The 25,990-nt window shown below is 39.5% G+C and overlaps 1 protein-coding gene across 6 annotated transcripts in view; it reads right to left on the bottom strand.

Moving 5' to 3' along the window:
• Window positions 1–25,019, bottom strand: part of FAM184A (family with sequence similarity 184 member A) — a 131,174-nt gene extending 106,155 nt beyond the window's left edge. For all 6 annotated transcript variants that reach the window (XR_009506164.1, XM_059941320.1, XM_059941323.1 and 3 more), the window contains exon 1: window positions 24,812–25,019. Coding sequence is in view for 5 of the 6 variants with exons in the window: in XM_059941320.1 (XP_059797303.1) it covers window positions 24,812–24,979 (168 nt within the window). In the remaining variant the exon portion in view is untranslated. The remainder of the gene's footprint in view (window positions 1–24,811) is intronic.
• Between the last annotated feature and the right edge of the window lie 971 nt (window positions 25,020–25,990).

The following is a 25,990-nucleotide window of genomic DNA, read 5'->3' as shown; positions in this document are numbered from 1 at the left end:
AAAATAACACAAAATGATTGCTTAAAAATGGTACTTACTGTTAACCATTCCAAATCATTATTCTTCCCCCATAATGAAAACTGCCTCTTACTTTACGACTCATCCTATTACTTAGCTTTATCACTCCACCTGCCTCATCAGAGTAACAAACCAGGCTCCCAGTCACTGCCACATTCAGAATAAATTCAGCCATGGGACTCGCAAATCTTCCTCCTATCCCAACTCTGCCATTATCTTTGGAGATTTCAAAAATGCATGTAGAATCCAAAAGACCAGACTTAAAGTTCTTTGGGATTCCTAACTCTAAGAACCTCATTCACCTATAAACATTCTCAAGACTGTGCCCTGGATCTTGTTATAACTTATTTCATCTTAGAAATCTTCATATAGCTCCCTCTCATGCTACAACTCCTTGTGTTATCCCTCAACCACTGGCCATTATCTACATTACATACCGATGGTCCTCTCAATTCCTAAATTTTCCTTTATCTATTAGCTCCATCCTAAACCTCACTTCCTTCCCTGTGCAGCACACCAGGGTAGATTAACTGAACTATTCTCTATCAAAGCTCTTTAAGTCTCTTAAATCCCAGTTCTGCTACACCTCTCAGGCAAAACTCAGACTCCGGATTAATCCCTTAATAACATGCCTTTTCTCCTACATTTGGTGAAAAATGGTCCTCTCCACAGTACGGCAGGACTTTGCAGAAAACTGCGCAGCATTCAAACTGATACCAAATATCACGTCTAAATTCCTCCTGGGACAACCACACATCTCACTGATCCTTTCACTTGAATCTGATTAGCTATTTTCTCCTCCTTCCCACCGCAGTTATTCTAAATGTTTTCTATTCTGCTTAAGGCCCCAATCACTCATGATTTTAACAATCACCTATATGAGGGGAGATTACTACACCTCCCCTCATATTTAGTAATCTCTCCTCAACTCCCTCGCAACACCTGCTACAGAGAATCTCACTTGGTGAAGCACTAAAGTCCCACACTAACAGCCACGAGTCAACTTGAAGCTGGAGCCTCCAGACCCAGTCAAGTCTTCAGCGTGACTGCAACCGCATGAGAAGCCCCAAGCCAGAGCCACCCAGCTAAGTGACACCTGGATTCCTGGACCTCAGAAACTGGGAGATAATAAACGTTTGTTGTCTTAAGATGCTAAATGTGGAGGTAATGTGTTACACAACAATAGATGTCCTTCCTATATTCCTATCTCAGTTGACATCAATCAACATCTATCTAATCGCTCATTCATTCATTTAACCATTATTTGAGTACTTACTATGTGACAGAGACCTGTTATCCTCTATCTTCCCTACAATAAATTGTCATAAAATCTTTACAAGTTTATCTGCAAAACGTTTCTCCAATCTACCCCTCATATTTGAGATTTCCCAAATCACCTCTTTCCCTCTCTCACCATAGTCCTAATTCAGGCCCTCACAATTCTCACCAATACTACATTACAATAGACTCCAAATTAGTTTCCTTGATTCTCATCTGTCCCTGTCAAGTGTGATCTATTTAAGACACAGAGAAACAGCACGTATACAAGAGTTAAGGTGGCAGGACCAGGAGAAAGTTCTCTCAAGGAATAGATGACTCTGTAGTCTTTGTACACAAGTAACTTAGGCTTGATAGTCTTCATAGTTTTAGTAAAATAGAAAGTAGCTTACCTACTCAATGTGTATACAGAAAGAGAAGAGGATACAACTGTGGACAGTTCAGAGACAGCAACATGACACAGTGCAGCCATACTGAGTTACATGATGTTGATTAGATAACACTGGGTTACATGATGTTGTAGAGCAATGTAAGTCCATGCACTGGTTCCCTGTTGCTACTGTAACAATTTATGACAAAGTTAGTGACTTCAAGCAACACAAATTTATTAATCTTATAACTTTGAAGGTCAGAAGTCTGAAAAGAGGCTCTTGGGGAGTATCTGTTTCCCTGCTGTTTCCAGCTTCTAGAGGTCACGCATTCCTTGGCTCGTGGTCCCCTTCCATCTTCAGTGCCAGCAATGGCTGTCAAGTCTTTCTCACACCCCATCACTCTCACACTGACTCCCCTGCCTCCCTCTTTTGCTCAGAAGAATCCTTGTGATTATACTGCCCCATCAAATAACCAAGGATAATCTCCATTTCAAGATCCTCAACTTAATGATACCTGTAAATGTAATGTAACACATTCACAGGTTCCAGGGATTAGGACGGGGACATCTTGGAGGTGGGGGGAGGGTGGCAGTATTCTGCCATGGTCCAGTACCCGAATTTGCTCTAGCGATGTTCCACAATCCAGAAATAGAAACAGAGAAAACAAATTGCAAGTGTGACGCAGGACTGAAGGTTAAAAATATGTAGAGTCCTAAAGAGCAATATTAAAGTGACAGGCTTGGCTTCAGATCAAATTCTTATTTTTTTCTACAGCAGTTAACTTTGCTAATTCCTTCATGACCACAGAGTAGTCTTATCTGGTCTCCTTTTTTCACCAGTATTTTCTGATTATCACCAGGAGGTTGGGACAAGAAAGCCTGTACCGATCTGAACATACCTTACAATTAACAACATTGAAAGTGCACATTCTTCTAGGTCATTTAAGGAAGATATATGTCAGACTAGAAACCAGTAAGACTAATTATCTGCCAAAGACATTCTATATTTGAATAAATAGTTTTTAAGAGTTTTCTGTATGTTGCATGAAGTCAACCCAGAAACATCCAACCAACTGTGCTGTAGTCTCAGTGAGTAAAAGATTTCTAGTTATCTTTAGGTGCCTAGACAAAGGCTTTTAACAAAACCAACTCCCACACTGACAGTTTGTGCTGGGAAGAAAGTAACTGCAACTGCAAACATTTTAAGCAAATGATGACTATAAAAAATAAGACTTTGTTTTACTTAAATTAAAATAAGTCAACATTATATTTTTAAAGGGTTCACTCCATGCCATGAAATAATTTATACATTTCCTTTTTCTGACCTAGGGCAATATGGTAGATCCAAGTTCAGATTATGTAGATTACAATTTACATACAAGGAGAGAATCTGATTGTAATTTTATCCCATGCTTATGATTGCAGGGTGGCTGCTAGGTGATTGGTAACTCACACAAAAGATGAGTATTCCCGTCCCCACCATCCCTTCCAGCCCTCTCATCTGAGGGTATTTAGGGAAATAATAAGTCAAACTCACACTCACATGAGGGTGTTTAGGGTGTAATAAGAGTCATAGTCATACAGGCCCACGACAATATCTGACAAACCAGAGGAGGACTAAGTAAACAGCAGATGCAAAGTTCTACATCCATTTTTAGATACACTAGATGCTCGTTATTCATGGATTCCATATTTCCAAATTCGCCTACTTGCTAAAATTTACATGTTACCTAAAAATCTAACACAGTATGTTAAACAAGATTCATTCAGGCATGAATTAAAGTGCTGTTTGCTGTGAGTACTCTGTTAATGAATCAAAGATATGTATTAAATAAAGTGTCATTAAACAGAAATACACCTAAAACAAGGTTATGTATTGATGGCTTGATGAAAATGTGACCAGAGGGTGTCAGGACCATAACCCCGTATTTCCCCTATATAACTTCATAGAACATAACTACCTCAAATAATGAGAATCAAATGTATTTTATAATCCGTTCAACCTTTACTTTTGATAGCTGTGGTCCCTAATAATGTAGAATATATCTCCATCAGAGGAGAAAATATATACAAAAACAAATACATTAGAGACAATGTCAGCAGAGGCTGAACCAAGGGGGAGAGGCCTGGAGAGTGGGTACAAATTGACATTTATTGACCTCCTCTCCTACACAAATTACCTTGTTTCATCTTTACAGTAATTCTATGAGATAGGCTTTGTCATTCTTATTTTACAGATGAGGAGGCTGAGGCTCTGAGAAGTTAAAACACTTACTAAAGGTCACAGCCTAGTAAGTGGTGAAACAGAAATTCAAACTGGGGTCTGTCTAACCCACTGAACCACACCTCTGACCCATATGGCAGGCACTGCTGCCTTACTGGGCCAGTGGCTCTGGGAACGTCACTCTCTGGCCCACAACTGAGACACCAAAACCCAAAACATACCCATTAACTCCTGGGACTCAAAAAACCGAAATTTCCCTCATCCCCTTTACCCCTGGTCATTACAGAGATTTGTAACCAGAGAATGTGTCAACCTTATTCTTTAAATTATTCTTATAAGCCATATTAAACAAGAAGTTGGAAGGTACTAGCATAGTTTCTTTATCTAAGAAAATTAGATGTATATATTCTACCCAAAACAAACAAACCAAACAGAAAAAGCTGCCAATAATTAAACATCTAAAATTTGTCGGGCTTCCCTGGTGGCGCAGTGGTTGAGAATCTGCCTGCCAATGCAGGGGACACGGGTTCGAGCCCTGGTCTGGGAAGATCCCACATGCCGCGGAGCAACTAGGCCCGTAAGCCACAACTACTGAGCCTGCGCATCTGCAGCCTGTGCTCCGCAACAAGAGAGGCTGCGATAGTGAGAGGCCTGCGCACCGTGATGAAGACTGGCCCCCGCTTGCTGCAACTAGAGAAAGCCCTCGCACAGAAATGAAGACCCAACACAACCATAAATAAATAATTAATTAATTAAAATAGCTTTAAAATTTGTCATATTAAACTAATCTCTTGATTAAAATGTTCACCTACTTTATTCTGGTCACATTTTCTCAAAAGTCTATAGAAGTTAGATAGCCTCATCCACCAGAGGGCAGACAGCAGAAGCAAGAAGAACTACAATCCTGCAGCCTGTGGAACAAAACCCACATTCACAGAAAGAGAGACAAGATGAAAAGGCAGAGGGCTATGTACCAGATGAAGGAACAAGATAAAACCCCAGAAAAACAACTAAAGAAGTGGAGATAGGCAACCTGCCAGAAAAAGAATTCAGAATAATGATAGTGAAGATGATCCAGGATCTCAGAAAAAGAATGGAAGCAAAGATCAAGAAGATGCAAGAAATGCTTAACAAAGACCTAGAAGAATTAAAGAACAAACAAACAGATGAACCATACAATAACTGAAATGAAAACTACACTAGAAGGAATCAATAGCAGAATAACTGAGGCAGAAGAACGGATAAGTGACCTGGAAGACAGAATGGTGGAATTCACTGCTGCAGAAAAGAATAAAGAAAAAAGAATGAAAAGAAATGAAGACAGCCTAAGAGACCTCTGGGACAACATTAAATGCACCTATATTCGCATTATAGGGGTCCCAGAAGGCGAAGAGAGAGAGAATGGACCAAAAAAATATTTGAAGAGATTATAGTCGAAAACTTCCCTAACATGGGAAAGGAAAGAGCCACCCAAGTCCAGGAAGCGCAGAGAGTCCCAGGCAGGATAAATCCAAGGAGAAACACGCCGAGACACATAGTAATCAAATTGGCAAAAATTAAAGACAAAGAAAAATTATTAAAAGAAAACAAGGGGAAAATGACAAATAACATACAAGGGAACTCCCATAAGGTTTACAGCTGATTTCTCAGCAGAAACTCTACAAGCCAGAAGGGAGTGGCATGATATACTTAAAGTGATGAAAGGGAAGAACCTACAACCGAGATTACTCTACCCAGCAAGGATCTCCTTCAGACTCAATGGAGAAATCAAAAGCTTTAGAGACAAGCAAAAGCTAAGAGAATTCAGCACCACCAAACCAGCTCTACAACAAATGCTAAAGGAACTTCTCTAAGTGGGAAACACAAGAGAAGAAAAGGACCTACAAAAACAAACCCAAAACAATTAAGAAAATGGTCATAGGAACATACATATCAATAATTACCTTAAACGTGAATGGATTAAATGCTCCAACAAAAAGACACAGGCTTGCTGAATGGATACAAAAACAAGACCCATATACATGCTGTCTACAAGAGACCCACTTCAGACCTAGGGACACATACAGACGGAAAGTGAGGGGATGGAAAAAGATATTCCATGCAAATGGAAATCAAAAGAAAGCTGGAGTAGCTATACTCATACCAGATAAAATAGACTTTAAAATAAAGAATGATACAAGAGACAAGGAAGGACACTACATAATGATCAAGGGATCAATCCAAGAAGAAGATATAACAATTACAAATATATATGCACCCAACATAGGAGCACCTCAATACATAAGGCAACTGCTAACAGCTATTAAAGAGGAAATTGACAGTAACACAATAATAGTGGGGGACTTTAACACCTCATTTACACCAATGGACAGATCATCCAAACAGAAAATTAATAAGGAAACACAAGCTTTAAATGACACAATAAACCAGATAGATTTAATTGATATTTATAGGACATTCCATCCAAAAAACAGCAGATTACACTTTCTTCTCAAGTGCACATGGAACATTCTCCAGGATAGATCACATCTTGGGTCACAAATCAAGCCTAAGTAAATTTAAGAAAATTGAAGTCATATGAAGCATCTTTTCTGACCACAACACTATGAAATTAGAAATGAATCACAGGGGAAAAAAACGTAAAAAACACATACACATGGAGGCTAAACAATATGTTACTAAATAACCAAGAGATCACTGAAGAAATCAAAGAGGAAAGCAAAAAATACCTAGAGACAAATAACAATGAAAACACGATGATCCAAAACCTATGGGATGCAGCAAAAGCAGTTCTAAGAGGGAAGTTTATAGCTATACAAGCCTACCTCAAGAAACAAGAAAAATCTCAAATAAACAACCTAACCTTACACCTAAAGGAACCAGAGAAAGAAGAACAAACAAAACCCAAAGTTAGCAGAAGGAAAGAAATCATAAAGATCAGAGCAGAAATAAATGAAATAGAAACAAAGAAAACAATAGCAAAGATGAATAAAACTAAAACCTGGTGCTTTGAGAAGATAAACAAAATTGATAAACCATTAGCCAGACTCATCAAGCAAAAGAGGGAGAGGACTCAAATCAATAAAAGTAGAAATGAAAAAGGTGAAGTTACAACAGACACCACAGAAATACAAAGCATCCTAAGAGACTACTACAAGCAACTCTATGCCAATAAAATGGACAACCTGGAAGAAATGGACAAAGTCTTAGAAAGGTATAACCTTCCAAGACTGAACCAGGAAGAAGCAGAAAATATGAACAGACCAATCACAAGTAACGAAATTGAAACTGTGATTAAAAATCTACCAACAAACAGAAGTCCAGGACCAGATGGCTTCACAGGTGAATTCTATCAAACATTTAGAGAAGAGCTAACACCCATCCTTCTCAAACTCTTCCAAAAACTGCAGAGGAAGGAACACTCCCAAACTCATTCTATGAGGCCACCATCACCCTAATACCAAAACCAGACAAAGACACTACAAAAAAAGAAAATTACAGACAAATATCACTGATGAATATAAATGCAAAAATCCTCAACAAAATACTAGCAAACAGAATCCAACAACACATTAAAAGGATCATACACCACGATCAAGTGGGATTTATCCCAGGGATGCAAGGATTCCTCAATATACGCAAATCAATCAATATGACACATCATATTAACAAATCGAAGAATAAAAGCCACACGATCATCTCAATCGATGCAGAAAAAGCTTTTGAGAAAATTCAACACCCATTTATGATAAAAACTCTCCAGAAAGTGGGCATAGAGGGAACCTACCTCAACATAATAAAGACCATATATGACAAACCCACAGCAAACATCATTCTCAATGGTGAAAAACTGAAAGCATTTCCTCTAAGATCAGGAACAAGACAAGGATGTCCACTCTCTCCACTATTATTCAACATAGTTTTGGAAGTCCTAGCCATGGCAATCAGAGAAGAAAAATAAAAGGAATACAAATTGGAAAAGAAGAAGTAAAACTGTCACTGTTTGCAGATGACATGATACTATACATAGAGAATCCTAAAAATGCCACCAGAAAACTACTAGAGCTAATCAATGAAATTGGTAAAGTTGCAGGATACAAAATTAATGCATAGAAATCTCTTGCATTCCTATATACTAATGATGAAAAATCTGAAAGAGAAATTAAGGAAACACTCCCATTTACCATTGCAACAAAAAGAATAAAATACCTAGGAATAAACCTACCTAGGGAGACAAAAGACCTGTATGCAGAAAACTATAAGACACTGATGAAAGAAATTAAAGATGATACCAACAGGTGGAGAGATATACCATGTTCATAGATTGGAAGAATCAATATTGTGAAAATGACTATACTACCCAAAGCAATCTACAGATTCAGTGCAATCCCTATCAAATTACCAATGGCATTTTTCACAGAACTAGAACAAAAAATCTTAAAATTTGTATGGAGACACAAAAGACCCCGAATAGCCAAAGCAGTCTTGAGGGAAAAAAGCGGAGCTGGAGGAATCAGACTCCCTGACTTCAGACTATACTACAAAGCTACAGTCATCAAGACAATATGGTACTGGCACAAAAACAGAAATATAGATCAATGGAACAAGACAGAAAGCCCAGAGATAAACCCACGCACATATGGTCAACTAATCTATGACAACGGAGGCAAGGATATACAATGGAGAAAAGACAGTCTCTTCAGTATGTGGTGCTGGGAAAACTGGACAGCTACATGTAAAAGAATGAAATTAGAACACTCCCTAACACCATACACAAAAATAAACTCAAAATGGATTCGAGACCTAAATGTAAGACCGGGCACTATAAAAATCTTAGAGGAAAACATAGGAAGAACACTCTTTCACATAAATCACAGCAAGATCTTTTATGATCCACCTCCTAGAGTAATGGAAATAAAAACAAAAATAAACAAATGGGACCTAATGAAACTTCAAAGCTTTTGCATAGCAAAGGAAACCATAAACAAGACGAAAAGATAACCCTCAGAATGGGAGAAAATATTTGCAAATGAATCAATGGACAAAGGATTAATCTCCAAACTATATAAACAGTTCATGCAGCTCAATATTAAAAAAACAAACAACCCAATCCAAAAATGGGCAGAAGACCTAAACAGACATTTCTCCAAAGAAGACATACAGATGGCCAAGAAGCACATGAAAAGCTGCTCAACATCACTAATTATTAGACAAATGCAAACCAAAACTACAATGAGGTATCACCTCACACCAGTTAGAATGGGCATCATCAGAAAATCTACAAACAACAAATGCTGGAGAGGGTGTGGAGAAAAGGGAACCCTCTTGCACTGTTGGTGGGAATGTAAATTGATACAGCCACTATGGAGAACAGTATGGAGGTTCCTTAAAAACCTAAAAATAGAATTACCATATGATCCAGCAATCCCACTACTGGGCATATAACCAGAGAAAACCATAATTCAAAAAGACACATGCACCCTAATGTTCATTGCAGCACTATTTACAATAGTCAGGTCATGGAAGCAACCTAAATGCCCATTGACAGACGAATGGATAAAGAAGATGTGGTACATATATACAATGGACTATTACTCAGCCATAAAAAGGAACGAAATTGGGTCATTTGTTGAGACGTGGATGGATCTAGAGACTGTCATACAGAGTGACATAAATCAGAAAGAGAAAAACAAATATCGTATATTAACTCACATATGTGGAACCTAGAAAAATGGTACAGATGAACCAGTTTGCAGAGCAGAAATTGAGACACAAAAGTAGAGAAAATACGTATGTACACCAAGGGGGGAAACCCGCGGTGGGGTGGGGATGGTGGTGTGATGAATTGGGCGATTGGGATTGACACGTATACACTGATGTGTATAAAGTTGATGACTAATAAGAACCTGCTGTAAAAAAAAAAATCTATAGAAAGAAATGAGAAAAATATATAGGCTAAAAACAGTACTATAAATTGATAGTATTAATTGTGTCCAGCACAGTATCTTTCAAGGACTAGACAGTCAACAAAAGTTTACCAACCTTTTAGATCTACATGCTCTATTTTAGTCATATTTAAGCATATCTTCTCTTGTTGCTCTAAGTAGACCATTATATTAAACACACACGAATACACAACTTCCTCTCAAACTTATTTGTACTTTGTTTACATAGTGCTTCACTAGGCAAAAGATCTAAGAATAGATGGGGGCAAGGGTGGAGGAGGGATAAATTGGGAGACTGGGATTACATATACATAGTACTATATATAAAATTGATAACTAATAAGAACCTACTGAATAGCACAGGGAACTCTACTTGATACTCTGTAACGGCCTATAAAGGAAAAGAATCTAAAAAGGAGTGGAGATATATATATATGTATAACAGATTCACTTTGCTGTACACCACACCTGAAACTAACACAACATTGTAAATCAACTATACTCCAATAAAAATTTTAAAAAGAAAAAAAAATGAATAGAATACTATTTAGTGTTTTGGTTACGAAATGTTTTCTGAAAGAAATGAGATTCTGTTAAGACTGTGCTTAAGGAGAAACAGGATGAAAAATGCAAATACTTGTGAACACTCAGACACACATTTAGCAGAATAAACAAAATCTTTCCAACCAGAAAGCCCAATATCTAGAGTATGTAACTATCCAAACTCCGCACTTCATTTTATAAGGAAGAGAGACACGGCAAATAAAAAATGAAAGTAACAATTTATTCAGAAATAAAGTTTCAGTATTTGGCGAAGGATTAGTATAGTTCTGGCCTAATCTGTAAATATACTGATTATCAACAAGGATCTGGAAGTGATAAAGGGCTCTACATAATTTATGAATGGTATGACTTGAATGTAAGTATATTATTTTGGAAGGCAGAAAATCATTAATTCCTATGGTTAACTTCTAGTTAACTAAAATAATTCATTCTCCAACAATTTTGAATAGGGATTTATCTTTATATTTTACTAAAATTAGCGATTTTATTGATCATTTAAATATTAGTAATGTACTTTATGAAGCAACATTTTATTTTCAAACCTTCTTAAACCTCAAAACAGAGATGTACATATAAAGAAATACAGATTAGTAATTTTGAAAAGTCATTAAAATACTATCTCCCTTATAATAAATAAGGTGTTACCGCGTAGCTGAGTCTATTATCCAAATCCCAAGTATTATGGTTAATCATTAAGTCTTGTTTTCCCATCCACTATAGGTCCTTTGGTAGTCTCAGCCTCCCTTTATATCTCAAAATGACAGTAATAAAAGATATAGGACAGGGGCTTCCCTGGTGGCGCAGTGGTTGAGAATCTGCCTGCCAATGCAGGGGACACGGGTTCGAGCCCTGGTTTGGGAAGATCCCACATGCTGCGGAGCAACTAGGCCCGTGAGCCACAACTACTGAGCCTGTGCTCTAGAGCCTGTGCTCCGCAACAAGAGAGGCCGCGATAGTGAGAGGCCCGCGCACCGCGATGAAGAGTGGCCCCCGCTTGCCACAACTAGAGAAAGCCCTCGCACCGAAACGAAGACCCAACACAGCCATAAATAAATAAATAAAATTTAAAAAAAAAAAAAAAAGATATAGGACAAAAATTTTTCACATATTCAACTTCACTACTTTTTATACATTCTTGTTAAAGTTTTGGTAGGAAAGAAAGATGTAATCATTAATGAAATAAGTTTGAGGCCTACAAATGACAGTACTCACTGCTGTAGTTTAATAGAAAGCTAAAAATAAAAGGTTTATTTTCTAAAATATTTGCTCTGGTCTCAAATGTTAAGTATACCAAACTTAACTGACTGTAACTGGTGATCCTCAACCTGCAAAGACTGGTGTTTCCAAAATTCATTTCTATATCTTAATTGATTGACAGTAAGAGACTATTTTCCAAAATATTTTAAAGGACCGTTAAGTTATGAAGTTAAAGTAAAAAAAAAAACAAAAAACCTTTATGGCTCAGAGCACACCTGAAAGTAGTATTTTCCCCACATATTTATAAAACTGTTTTTATTTTAAAAAAAACAAAAACAAAAAAAAAACCCTGAATTCAGTTAGCAATTTTCTCCCATCTCTCCTCAGGTGTTTGTCTCCCAAAAGGGCTGGGGGACACCAATTCCAATAGACTCACTGTTGTTTTCATTCAAAAGTAGCCTGAAGGATATAAACTTTCTCCGATGAAAAAACAAGTATGGCATTAAGAATTTCTATTATTCACATCAATCCCATTTTCATGGCATAATATTCAAGTTTATTTACTGACAGATAAAAGAGGTTTTTAATCTCATAACATAAATTGAAAGGGCAGAATAACAGTACTTTACCACTCCTCACCCCACCCCCACTACCTCCTATTGTCATTTGGAAGTTAACTGGCTTTACAGGCCCAGGTTACTCTATTCTCATCTCAAATTTAAGATATGAAAATTTCAGAAATACTCATAATTTTAAGAAAGCATAGAAATTTACTTATTAATTAAAATTAAACAAATTGTTTCAATCAAATTTTGCTGAACCCTTATCCTTCATACTACTTTTTAAGAGGTTGACAATTAGAAGACAGCACAAGATTTTCATAAACAAAGAAGACAGAGAGGGGTCGGGGGGAGAAAAACTGGAAAACTTCCAATGTACTGCCCTCAGAAATGGGACCTAAGCAACAATCCAATTAAGAAAGCAAGAAGTCAAAAGAAAAACAATTAAAATAACCACATAGTAGTAACTTTGACACCAAGTATGACAGTATTTAAATCAACCTAATTAAAGAATTTTTAAAGTCTGGAATGACTGAAGCTGTTAATAAAAACATGAAAATATTATGACATTTATCTGAGAATATAAAAGAAATAGCTATTACAAATCTACCAAAGCCACAGTCACAAACTGTACAACCCACATATCCAGAAATTGTGCAGTGTATGGGAGAGGCATGTGGGTTTCACTCTCGTCAGGTCTGTGATTCAAATGATAAGCAAAACATAGTTCCAACATGGGGAAAAACAACTCCGTGGCCTCTTAGGAGCTGAGTGGGTAATATGAGTTAGAAGGAAGGCATACACAGCAAAAAGAGATCTGCTAGTATGGCTGCCCCTCTCCTAGACCATTCCAGAGACCTGGGTTCGAATCCAAGATCTGCCAGTGACAAGCTATATAGTCTTCAAATGACTTTACACCCTCAACTTCCATACCTGTAAAATGAGAGGGTTAGGCCGGTAAGAATCTATGGTTTCTTCCAGCTCTAAACCTTTTAACTCTAAAGGCAGTCGATTTATAAGTTTTTAGACAATTGATTAATAGCATATCATGCTTTTGTGCCCATTAGTAAAATACAGGAAATTAATTCAAACCTCTCAGCTATGACTAAAAGATTACACCTAAGCTGCTGCATAATAGAATGTCAAAGCTGCAATGTAACAAAGGAGGGAAAAAAAAGATGCTACGTTTGGCATATGCCAAGCTGAAACAATCCAAGTCATAACCAAAACGAAATATTATTATGAAACAGTATTTAGGTAATTCAAACAAACCAACTAGTGAGAAATCAGTTGAAGTTAACAGAGAGAAAACAGAATTGTTTGAAAATTTCACTGGTTTTGGTATTATATAAACACATTCAGGTTTTGAATAGAGTAAAAGCAGAGTTAGTATTAAATGACTGATCAAAAGACTATTTTTCCATATTTGCTAATAAGAATCTGGTATATCAATTACCTTCCTTTTGAAATGATAAATAATACTTATATTTTAGACAAAGTGCTTTATGTTTTTATTTTTGCATCAAAAATAATAAAATAATATATAGCTTTTTGAAGCAGTTTAAGGGGAAGCCAAATATTTAAATATTTACGAGTAATTTAACTCAGCTGAAATGATCTAGCATTAATCCAGAAGAGCAGCAGACACAACGCCTCAAAAATATTTACTGACTTTGTCTACTATATAAGAAAATTACGTGGTACATCATTATCTTCAATAAATATTTATTAAGCTTTTATAACACTATGTGCAAAACATTCATATTAAGGTTACATGAAATATATAGTCCCTACAGCTGAGGAACTTACAGCCAAATTAGAGAAACAAAGTATATTTATAAACACAATAAACGGTGTGCAAATGTGTATTATTAAGTATCAAATAAGAAGTACAGACAATAAATGTTACAGTAATTCAGAGTAAGGTAAACCCAAAAAGGCCCAGGTTGGTCAGGGCAGTTCTTGGGAGGAGACGCATAAGTTGGGTATTAAAGGAAGACTTTCAAGAAGGGTTTGATGGGGCTTCCCTGGTGGCGCAGTGGTCGAGAATCTGCCTGCCAATGCACTGGACACGGGTTCGTGCCCTGGTCTGGGAAGATCCCACATGCCGCAGAGCAACTAGGCCCGTGAGCCACAATTACTGAGCCTGCGCGTCTGGAGCCTGTGCTCCGCAACAAGAGATGCCACGATAGTGAGAGGCCCACGCACCGCGATGAAGAGTGGCCCCCGCTCGCCGCAACTAGAGAAAGCCCTCGCACAGAAACGAAGACCCAACACAGCCATAAATAAATAAATAAATAAATAAATTAAAAAAAAAAAAAAAAAAAAAAAAGAAGGGTTTGATGCTAAACACAGAGAACGCAAAGCAACTGTTCCTGCTCTTTGCAACCTTATACCCAACCTTATACTAGTTACGTCCGTAAGTGATAACTGGACTAAACTATATCAAAAGTGCAATCAACTAAAACAGTGTTGGATGGGCAGCTAACATGACAGGATGTTAAAAGGGAAGTTTCTACTGAGAACCAAAGACAACTGACATTCCAAAGCAGGTGCCAGAACATTCTCAAAATTTCCAAAGGAGGCTAAAGTCTAAAGTGTTGAGATGTGTTACCTCCTACCCTCAACACTAGTGAGAGAAGCTTCAAGGAGAACACAGAGCGGGGTTCTGGAGAAGAGTTCCTCGGGGAGAGCTACAGGAACAAGAGCTCTTGCCTTCCAGCGGGGAGGGAGGGGATGGATGCCTGCCTCTCACCTAAAGCCTAGAGGAGAAGGCTTTGATGGGACCACTTGAAGAGCTTGATATGTGTCTCGAGCGCTCTGAAGAACACACTGAACTGGCACCTGATTCACCCCTGGAAATTCCAAAGGATAAGAAGCTAGATAAAGAGGCATGTGAGAGCAGAAGAGAGACAGCTTCATTGGGACCACTTCCAGAGTTTGTCTGGACAAAGAATGAGTGCTCCATATGGACCAATGTGGGTCCAACGAGAGAGACAGAGAGAGCTGGGGTGATGGCATCTGGGTCCAGCCAAGAGGGTCACCTGAAGCTTGAACAGACCTCAGCAAAATGAACATGAGGTCCTGCCAGATCCAAGAAGCTGAGGAAGACATAAAAACCCAGCCAGAATACAGATGCATTCTCACTGTCAAGCAATGTGAGGTGGGCAATTGAGGTGGGAGGTGGAGGATCCACAGGTGAAAGAAAGAACTTGAAACATCTGCCAAGTCTACAGCAGCACCGAAGCTAGATCACCAGGCACTAATCGAGTGTTAGTTAGCTAGTTGCCGCTCTTCTTTCCTCTCTTCCCTTCTTCCTTGTCCAACTTGGGAGAAGTCAGAAACTCGCACTGACAAGACAAAGAAGGAGCAGTAGAAATGCCCAGTCGGAAGGAAAAAAAGCAGTCCCCGATTATTGGCTTCCCCATTGCAATGGGCAGAGCTAGGAACTGGGCATGGGGGAGAAGCTTCATCTTTAACTCAGGTTTGGTTTGGGGTTTTTATTTGTTAGTACTAGACATTTTAATAATCAAATTGAGACTTCTGTGACTTAATTACTGAAGGACAATTTGCAGTATCTAAAAGCAACCAGGAAAGTCAAGTTTATCCATGGTCAGGGAATGTGCCAGCCTCACAGCGTAAATTGAAAGGAATAGTGAATGACAAAAATAAAGCTGTTTTATAATTTCAAACCGTAAGTCCTGCTTCTCAATCGAATGCACTAAAAAGTCAACACAGTGCAGAGCAGAGAAGTACACAAATATGATCTTATAAACATAACTACCCATCCAGCTTCTCTATCTTGAGATGGCTCAGTCATTAACAATTCCAGAAATCTGCCATAACATAAATCAGGAATCTAACAATAATTCTTAAAATTTGACATGAGCAACAAAATATGATAGACTCACTTTATTTATTTATTTGGTTGCACCGGGTCTTAGTTGTGGCATGAATGTGGTCTCTAGTTCCCTGACCAGGGATCGAACCTGGGTCCCCTGTATTGGGAGCGCAGAGTCTTATCCACTGCGCCATCAGGGAAGTCCCTAACAGACTCACTCTAAAAGTCAAACACTGTCTTGCTCCCTGCTGTATCTCTAACACTTAGCAAAGCACCCCTTACATAAAAGATGCTTAAAGAACAGCTGTGTCCTTTCCATGCGATGGCTGCTAGGTTAGGTTCTTGGAAAACAGAACCTGAACAAATATGCCTGCAGTTGAGACTGCTTTTTAGTTAGTTTAAAATATGTCAGTATGTGTAAAGTTATAATGTAGATTACTTTCATCCTTCTCCTTTCATTGTCAGCCAAATCTCGGAAAAGTGCATATTGTATTTTTAATACTGTACTATAAAAACAGAGAGCAACTGTGAAAATTTTAAACTGATATTCAAATACAAGAAAAATTACTATCAATATATACATTTTTAAAGATTTTAGCAGAAAACCCACAAAGAAATACAGTATCACATAACGTTATTAATGCAGGATGGTTTATTTTAAAAAGAAAGTAGCATTTAAAAAGTATATTATCCAGTACTTTACTAATACTTTGTTGGCATATATGTCTTTTCAGTGACAGCCTGAATTAAGAGTCTACTATCTTAGAGAGTTATAGTATCATCATCTTTCTTTAAAAGATTAGGAGGGCTCCTCTGGCGGCACAGTGGTTAAGAATCCGCCTGCAGATGCAGGGGACATGGATTCCAGTCCTGGTACGGGAAGATCCCACATGCCGCGGCGCAACTAAGCCCATGAGCCACAACTACTGAGCCTGTGCTCTAGAGCCTGTGAGCCACAACTACTGAAGCCCGCAGCCTAGAGCCCGTGCTCCGCAACAAGAGAAGCCACCTCAATGAGAAGCCCGTGCACCACAACAAAGGCAGTAGCCCCTGCTCGCCACAACTGGAGGAAGCCTGTGCACAGCAATGAAGACCCAACACAGCCAAAAATAAATAAAATAAACAAATTTATATTAAAAAAAAAAGATTAGGACAGTTACAGAAAGATAGAGAAGATGAAAAGGCAGAGGGCTATGTACCAGATGAAGGAACAAGAAAAAACCCCAGAAAAACAACTAAATGAAGTGGAGATAGGCAACCTTCCAGAAAAAGAATTCAGAATAATGATAGTGAAGATGATCCAGGACCTTGGAATAAGAATGGAGGCAAAGATTGAGAAGATGCAAGAAATGATTAACAAAGACCTAGAAGAATTAAAGAACAAACAAACAGAGATGACCAATACAATAACTGAAATGAAAACTACACTAGAAGGAATCAATAGCAGAATAACTGAGGCAGAAGAACGGATAAGTGACCTGGAAGACAGAATGATGGAATTCACTGCTGCGGAACAGACTAAAGAAAAAAGAATGAAAAGAAATGAAGACAGCCTAAGAGACCTCTGGGATAACATTAAACGCAACAACATTCGCATTATAGGGGTCCCAGAAGGAGAAGAGAGAGAGAAAGGACCAGAGAAAATATTTGAAGAGATTATAGTCGAAAACTTCCCTAACATGGGAAAGGAAATAGCCACCCAAGTCCAGGAAGCGCAGAGAGTCCCATACAGGATAAACCCAAGGAGAAACACGCCGAGACACATAGTAATCAAAGTGGCAAAAATTAAAGACAAAGAAAAATTATTGAAAGCAGCAAGGGAAAAACGACAAATAACATACAAGGGAACTCCCATAAGGTTAACAGCTGATTTCTCAGCAGAAACTCTGCAAGCCAGAAGGGAGTGGCATGATATACTTAAAGTGATGAAAGGGAAGAACCTACAACCAAGATTACTCTACCCGGCAAGGATCTCATTTAGATTTGATGGAGAAATCAAAAGCTTTACAGACAAGCAAAAGCTAAGAGAATTCAGCACCACCAAACCAGCTCTACAACAAATGCTAAAGGAACTTCTCTAAGTGGGAAACACAAGAGAAGAAAAGGACCTACAAAAACAAACCCAAAACAATTAAGAAAATGGTCATAGGAACATACATATCGATAATTACCTTAAACGTGAATGGATTAAATGCCCCAACCAAAAGACATAGACTGGCTGAATGGATACAAAAACAAGATCCATATATATGCTGTCTACAAGAGACCCACTTTAGACCTAGGGACACATACAGACTGAAAGTGATGGGATGGAAAAAGATATTCCATGCAAATGGAAATCAAAAGAAAGCTGGAGTAGCTATACTCATATCAGATAAAATAGACTTTAAATTAAAGAATGTTACAAGAGACAAGGAAGGACACTACATAATGATCCAGGGATCAATCCAAGAAGAAGATATAACAATTATAAATATATATGCACCCAACATAGGAGCACCTCAATACATAAGGCAACTGCTAACAGCTATAAAAGAGGAAATCGACAGTAACACAATAATAGTGGGGGACTTTAACACCTCACTTACACCAATGGACAGATCATCCAAAATGAAAATAAATAAGGAAACAGAAGCTTTAAATGACACAATAGACCAGATAGATTTAATTGATATATATCGGACATTCCATCCAAAAACAGCAGATTACACGTTCTTCTCAAGTGCGCACGGAACATTCTCCAAGATAGATCACATCTTGGGTCACAAATCAAGCCTCAGTAAATTTAAGAAAATTGAAATCATATCAAGCATCTTTTCTGACCACAACGCTATGAGATTAGAAATGAATTACAGGGAAAAAAACGTAAAAAGGACAAACACATGGAGGCTAAACAATACGTTACTAAATAACCAAGAGATCACTGAAGAAATCAAAGAGGAAATCAAAAAATACCTAGAGACAAATGACAATGAAAACACGACGACCCAAAACCTATGGGATGCAGCAAAAGCAGTTCTAAGAGGGAAGTTTATAGCTATACAAGCCTACCTAAAGAAACAAGAAAAAGCTCAAGTAAACAATCTAACCTTACACTTAAAGAAACTAGAGAAAGAAGAACAAACAAAACCCAAAGTTAGCAGAAGGAAAGAAATCATAAAGATCAGAGCAGAAATAAATGAAATAGAAACAAAGAAAACAATAGCAAAGATCAATAAAACTAAAAGTTGGTTCTTTGAGAAGATAAACAAAATTGATAAACCATTAGCCAGACTCATCAAGAAAAAGAGGGAGAGGACTCAAATCAATAAAATCAGAAATGAAAAAGGAGAAGTTACAACAGACACTGCAGAAATACAAAGCATCCTAAGAGACTACTACAAGCAACTTTATGCCAATAAAATGGACAACCTGGAAGAAATGGACAAATTCTTAGAAAGGTATAACCTTCCAAGACTGAACCAGGAAGAAATAGAAAATATGAACAGACCAATCACAAGTAATGAAATTGAAACTGTGATTAAAAATCTTCCAACAAACAAAAGTCCAGGACCAGATGGCTTCACAGGTGAATTCTATCAAACATTTAGAGAAGAGCTAACACCCATCCTTCTCAAACTCTTCCAAAAAATTGCAGAGGAAGGAACACTCCCAAACTCATTCTATGAGGCCACCATCACCCTGATACCAAAACCAGACAAAGACACTACAAAAAAAGAAAATTACAGACCAATATCACTGATGAATATAGATGCAAAAATCCTCAACAAAATACTAGCAAACAGAATCCAACAACACATTAAAAGGATCATACACCACGATCAAGTGGGATTTATCCCAGGGATGCAAGGATTCTTCAATATACGCAAATCAATCAATGTGATACACCATATTAACAAATTGAAGAATAAAAACCATATGATCATCTCAATAGATGCAGAAAAAGCTTTTGACAAAATTCAACACCCATTTCTGATAAAAACTCTCCAGAAAGTGGGCATAGAGGGAACCTACCTCAACATAATAAAGGCCATATATGACAAACCCACAGCAAACATCATTCTCAATGGTGAAAAACTGAAAGCATTTCCTCTAAGATCAGGAACGAGACAAGGATGTCCACTCTCACCACTATTATTCAACATAGTTTTGGAAGTCCTAGCCACGGCAATCAGAGAAGAAAAAGAAATAAAAGGAATACAAATTGGAAAAGAAGAAGTAAAACTGTCACTGTTTGCGGATGACATGATACTATACATAGAGAATCCTAAAACTGCCACCAGAAAACTGCTAGAGCTAATTAATGAATATGGTAAAGTTGCAGGATACAAAATTAATGCACAGAAATCTCTTGCATTCTTATACACTAATGATGAAAAATCTGAAAGAGAAATTATGGAAACACTCCCATTTACCATTGCAACAAAAAGAATAAAATACCTAGGAATAAACCTACCTAGGGAGACAAAAGACCTGTATGCAGAAAACTATAAGACACTGATGAAAGAAATTAAAGATGATACCAACAGATGGAGAGATATACCATGTTCTTGGATTGGAAGAATCAACATTGTGAAAATGAGTATACTACCCAAAGCAATCTACAGATTCAATGCAATCCCTATCAAATTACCAATGGCATTTTTTACGGAGCTAGAACAAATCATCTTAAAATTTGTATGGAGACACAAAAGACCCCGAATAGGCAAAGCAGTCTTGAGGCAAAAAAATGGAGCTGGAGGAATCAGACTCCCTGACTTCAGACTATACTACAAAGCTACAGTAATCAAGACAATATGGTACTGGCACAAAAACAGAAACATAGATCAATGGAACAAGATAGAAAGCCCAGAGATTAACCCACGCACCTATGGTCAACTAATCTATGACAAAGGAGGCAAAGATATACAATGGAGAAAAGACAGTCTCTTCAATAAGTGGTGCTGGGAAAACTGGACAGCTACATGTAAAAGAATGAAATTAGAATACTCCCTAACACCATACACAAAAATAAACTCAAAATGGATTAGAGACCTAAATATAAGACTGGACACTATAAAACTCTTAGAGGAAAACATAGGAAGAACACTCTTTGACATAAATCACAGCAAGATCTTTTTTGATCCACCTCCTAGAGTAATGGAAATAAAAACAAAAATAAACAAATGGGACCTAATGAAACTTCAAAGCTTTTGCACAGCAAAGGAAACCATAAACAAGACGAAAAGACAACCCTCAGAATGGGAGAAAATATTTGCAAATGAATCAACGGACAAAGGATTAATCTCCAAAATATATAAACAGCTCATTCAGCTCAATATCAAAGAAACAAACACCCCAATCCAAAAATGGGCAGAAGACCTAAATAGACATTTCTCCAAAGAAGACATACAGATGGCCACGAAGCACATGAAAAGATGCTCAACATCACTAATTATTAGAGAAATGCAAATCAAAACTGCAATGAGGTATCACCTCACTCCTGTTAGAATGGGCATCATCAGAAAATCTACAAACAACAAATGCTGGAGAGGGTGTGGTGAAAAGGGAACCCTCTTGCACTGTTGGTGGGAATGTAAATTGATACAGCCACTATGGAGAACAATATGGAGGTTCCTTAAAAAACTAAAAATAGAATTACCATATGACCCAGCAATCCCACTACTGGGCATATACCCAGAGAAAACCGTAATTCAAAAAGACACATGCACCCGAATGTTCATTGCAGCACTATTTACAATAGCCAGGTCATGGAAGCAACCTAAATGCCCATCAACAGACGAATGGATAAAGAAGATGTGGTACATATATACAATGGAATATTACTCAGCCATAAAAAGGAACGAAATTGAGTCATTTGTTGAGACGTGGATGGATCTAGAGACTGTCATACAGAGTGAAGTAAGTCAGAAAGAGAAAAACAAATATCGTATATTAATGCACGTATGCGGAACCTAGAAAAATGGTACAGATGAGCCAGTTTGCAGGGCAGAAGTTGAGACACAGATGTAGAGAATGGACATATGGACACCAAGGGGGGAAAACTGCGGTGGGGTGGGGATGGTGGTGTGCTGAATTGGGCGATTGGGATTGACATGTATACACTGATGTGTATAAAACTGATGCCTAATAAGAACCTGCAGTATAAAAAAACAAACAAAACAACTAATACTAAACTTTCATTGGGTTATTTGTATGGAAACATGTTAATATAAATGTTTCAGACATTACATGAAATTTCTAAAAATCTTATATTTGTATTTGTATGGAAATATGTATGGAAATATGTTGATATAAATGTTTAAAAAAAAAAATAAATAAATAAAAATAAAAAAAAAAAAAGATTAGGAAATTGAGGCTCAGAGGTTAATGACTTGCCCAAGGTCATACTACTAGTAAATGGTAGAGCAGAAGTTTTAACTCAAGACAGTGCGTCAGCTTCCCAAGCCATGCTAACAATAACACTGAAGAGGTGAGTTCTGTTGACTCATTTCCAAAAGAAATAAAATCTTATTTTAATGGTTACCTCTATAATGTCTAATTTTGAAATACAAGCTATTGCCAAGTTCCAAACATAGTTCTATTAACAAACCTCTACTGGCGTGAATTTATTAATAAACTCTTCATGAGTGAAAACTCTATAAAGCAGATAGCAATAAAATTTCTATCAGTCAATACATTACTCATGATATCATTCTTATGGTATTTACAATAAGTATATGTGACTATAAAACTGACAGTTTCCAAGTTGGTACCTAAAGCAAGCAGGTCTTATTGTATGTTTCAGAAACTGAAGGGTGTTGGCTGAAACAGAGCCCTATTATCAGATTGTTCCATTCTCCTGCATTATCTTAGTAACAGAGGTAAGAGACGGGGTGGGATATTTCAGTGTTAATCAGTGGTTCTCCACCTGCCCATCCCTCCCCGGGGAACATTTGGCAACATGAATTGGCCTGGAGACGTGTGTATTGTCACTACTGTGTGTGCATGTGGGGACTACAAGTAGATGGTGCTAAACATCCTACAGTGCACAGGGCAGCCCTGCCCACTCCCAACAAGGAATTATTCAGTCTAAAATGTCAGCAGTGTCGAGGCTGAGAAACTCTAGTGTGAGATTAAATGTCTGAGGTACTTAGCAGAGAGGGTGGCGTGAGTGTTTAGAGACTGTAACTATAAACACTAAATCAGAGTCCAGTAATACTCAGGAAAGATTAGACATAGCACTCAAGCCGTGATGAGAGCACTGGCAAGAGGGCAGCCTCCTGCTTTGTTAGGTTTGAGGCGGGTAGTGTAAAGAAAGTGATCGCAACTTCTAGTAGTACTCCAACATTTCACAATTGTGCTGATTTTTTTTTTTTTTTTTTGATAAAAGAACAGGAAATTGAAAAAGTATAAGTAAAAAGAAGAGTAGTTTGCTGGAGAGAAAAGAAACTTCATTTGTTAAACTGTACACAGTTCCACTACCAGCTTACTGAGTGTTTCTATGACTTACAGCAGGGCCCTAGAGGGTTACAACGTAAAACAAAAATAATGGATGTTTTGGACACACTATAAGAGAAAATCAGAATAAATAAATATACATGTGCTTCATTCTGGACATCAGTATTCTAAAGACCAAACATGATTTCAGAAAGCCTGGCTCCCAAAATGTGTAAATGCTCCCAAATGTGTAAATGCTCTGATGGTATACTACTGTTCCTTCTTGGGCCTTCCCTTCTCTGAATTTGGGGACCCTCAAGTCAAAAGAGAAAACAGTAAAAACTGGACACGTAGCAACCTCTGAGATGGTGCTGACATAAAACAAAAACCAAACACCAACAAGCAAAATTGCTTGGAGTTGAAAGAGTCAGACTTCAGAGGTTATCTAGTAGCAAACCCCACAATGCCAGCCTCTCTTCACATACCAACACCCCTAACAAGTGGTTAGCCGACTCCACTTAAACGCTAAACTAAGGTCTATCACTTCTACTAGCTTTCAGAAACCACGAATCACTTCTTCTCACGTAATGGGTATTGAAAGATTGCGCCTGAGCTCTAAAGAGAGCAATGTAATCGATCTAAGTTGCTCCTGATCCACAGATACCAACTGTTTCTCATTACCAACATTTCCTTAAGCAGAAAAAAAAGCTCACCATCCACAGACGATTCTAAACTACAATTGGCCAAATCTGCGGGCGTATTTGCCCCTTGAAAATTATCTTCTGATACACTGAAGCATTTAACTAAATGCAAACACATGATTCATCTAAAAAGCCTTGTTTGACATTTTGTCAGTATAAGGAATGACTCATTAAATCCTGAAAATGGCACGCTAGGTATGTTTTATCCTCCTACATCGCTCAGCAGGATTTATTCTCCCCTTAACTACGTAACCAATGAAAGATACTGATGAATTCGAAGACTCCGGATCATGTTGGGTAAATACGGTACTGTACTTTATACAGTTACAGTAAAGCCTCGTGGAGCCTTGGCAGATGCACGAGAGCAAAACTAAAGTGATTTATTATTGTGCCGTAAAAGAAGTAGATCCTAATTTGTTCTGTGCTGGCTTACCCCAAAAGGGTAGCGGGGGGCAAGTCCCATAAACCCAGCTTTGCTGTCGGGTTTAATTTAGTTTAAATTAACGTCACCGGCGTTGCACCGAAGTTTGAACGGTTCCAGGAGGTAAGTCTCTGGCTGTTGCTTCCCCAAAACAGCCCCCTTTCAACTCGCCCCGGGCGCAGGGCGCGCAGCCTCCCAACCGGGCAGGTGGGCCCCGCGCGGCCCGCACGGGGTCTCGTCTCCGCAGTGCCCACCCCGCAGCCGCTCCCTTACCTTGGTGAGCTGGGCGATTTTCTTGCTCATTTTCAGGTGCAAGTCCTGGCTGTAGTCCATGCAGTGCCCCGCCTGCTGCGCGGCGGCCGGCGAGGGCGCGAATTTGGCCGCCCCGGCCGCCGAGCCGCCGTAATAGTGCTGCTGCCAGCTCATGCCCGGGGTCGCCATCTTCCCGGCAGACCCCGGCCGGGGCACCGGTGCCCGCGCTCGGGGGGCGGCCCGCCGAGCAACGGCGACGGGGACGCAGGAGCCGGGGCGGCCGCTTCCGGACCCGACACCCGGCGCCCGCCAGTTGCGGCCGCCCGCGCCCCCCCCCGCCCGCAAACCCCGAGTCACCGCCGTCCAGGGACGGGGCGGCCCCGCCGGCCCGAAGCTGCGGGCGACACCGGCGCGGGGCAGATGCCTGGGGGGCGGCGGCGGCCCGGGGCCCGATCCGCTCTCGCCCGCTCTTCGGCTCGCGCCTGGCGGGGAAGACGTGGGTGGCGTGGCCCCGCAGGTCCCGCTCCCACCCGACACCCGGCGGGACAGCCGCCTAGGGGGTTGCGGAGGGAGGAGGAGACTGGGCGGGCTGCTGCGGGGGGAGGCGGGGACCTGGAAGAGGGCGCGGGAGCCGCTGAGCCGCCGTTACCAGGGTGCGCGGCCCGCGGAGCGCGCGGGGTGGCGACGTCATTTCCCCGCAGCCAAGCTCCGCCCCGCGCCGCCGCCTTCCCCGCAGCCCCGCGGCCGGCGCGGGCGCCTCTTGCGAGGCTCGCAGCCAGTGCCTACCCCTGCGGCGGGGAGCCCCGAGCTCCGGCCGGCCGGTGGTAAGCCCCGTGTGCCGCGCGTGCCAGAAAAGACGGGCCCGTGGTCACCTTCGGTGTGTAGAGCGCATGCCGATTTACCGAGCCTTTGCACGTGCATCATCGCGTGCGCTGGGTCCAAGTGGCTCTTCCCCAAGAAAAGCGGCAAACTCACATCCCGCTCCCTCCCAACGATGGCCTCAGCACCGGAGACGTGCGTAATGAAGTCGCGGGGAATCCGATACCCCCTACCCAGACCCTTCCTTCCAAACTCACACAAACATGATTGTTACCGTCTTAGGCTGACGGACTACGTGCCAGGCACTGTCCCTCATTCAACACCAAGTGTCTATGTGGAGAGGACACACTTCATCAGTCAATTGGTATAGCATTGCACCAC

Source organism: Balaenoptera ricei, chromosome 12 (genome assembly GCF_028023285.1).
Source record: "Balaenoptera ricei isolate mBalRic1 chromosome 12, mBalRic1.hap2, whole genome shotgun sequence".
Taxonomy (NCBI): domain Eukaryota; kingdom Metazoa; phylum Chordata; class Mammalia; order Artiodactyla; family Balaenopteridae; genus Balaenoptera; species Balaenoptera ricei.
Note: the sequence above shows the minus strand (reverse complement) of the source record. Positions and strands in the feature narration are given on the sequence as shown.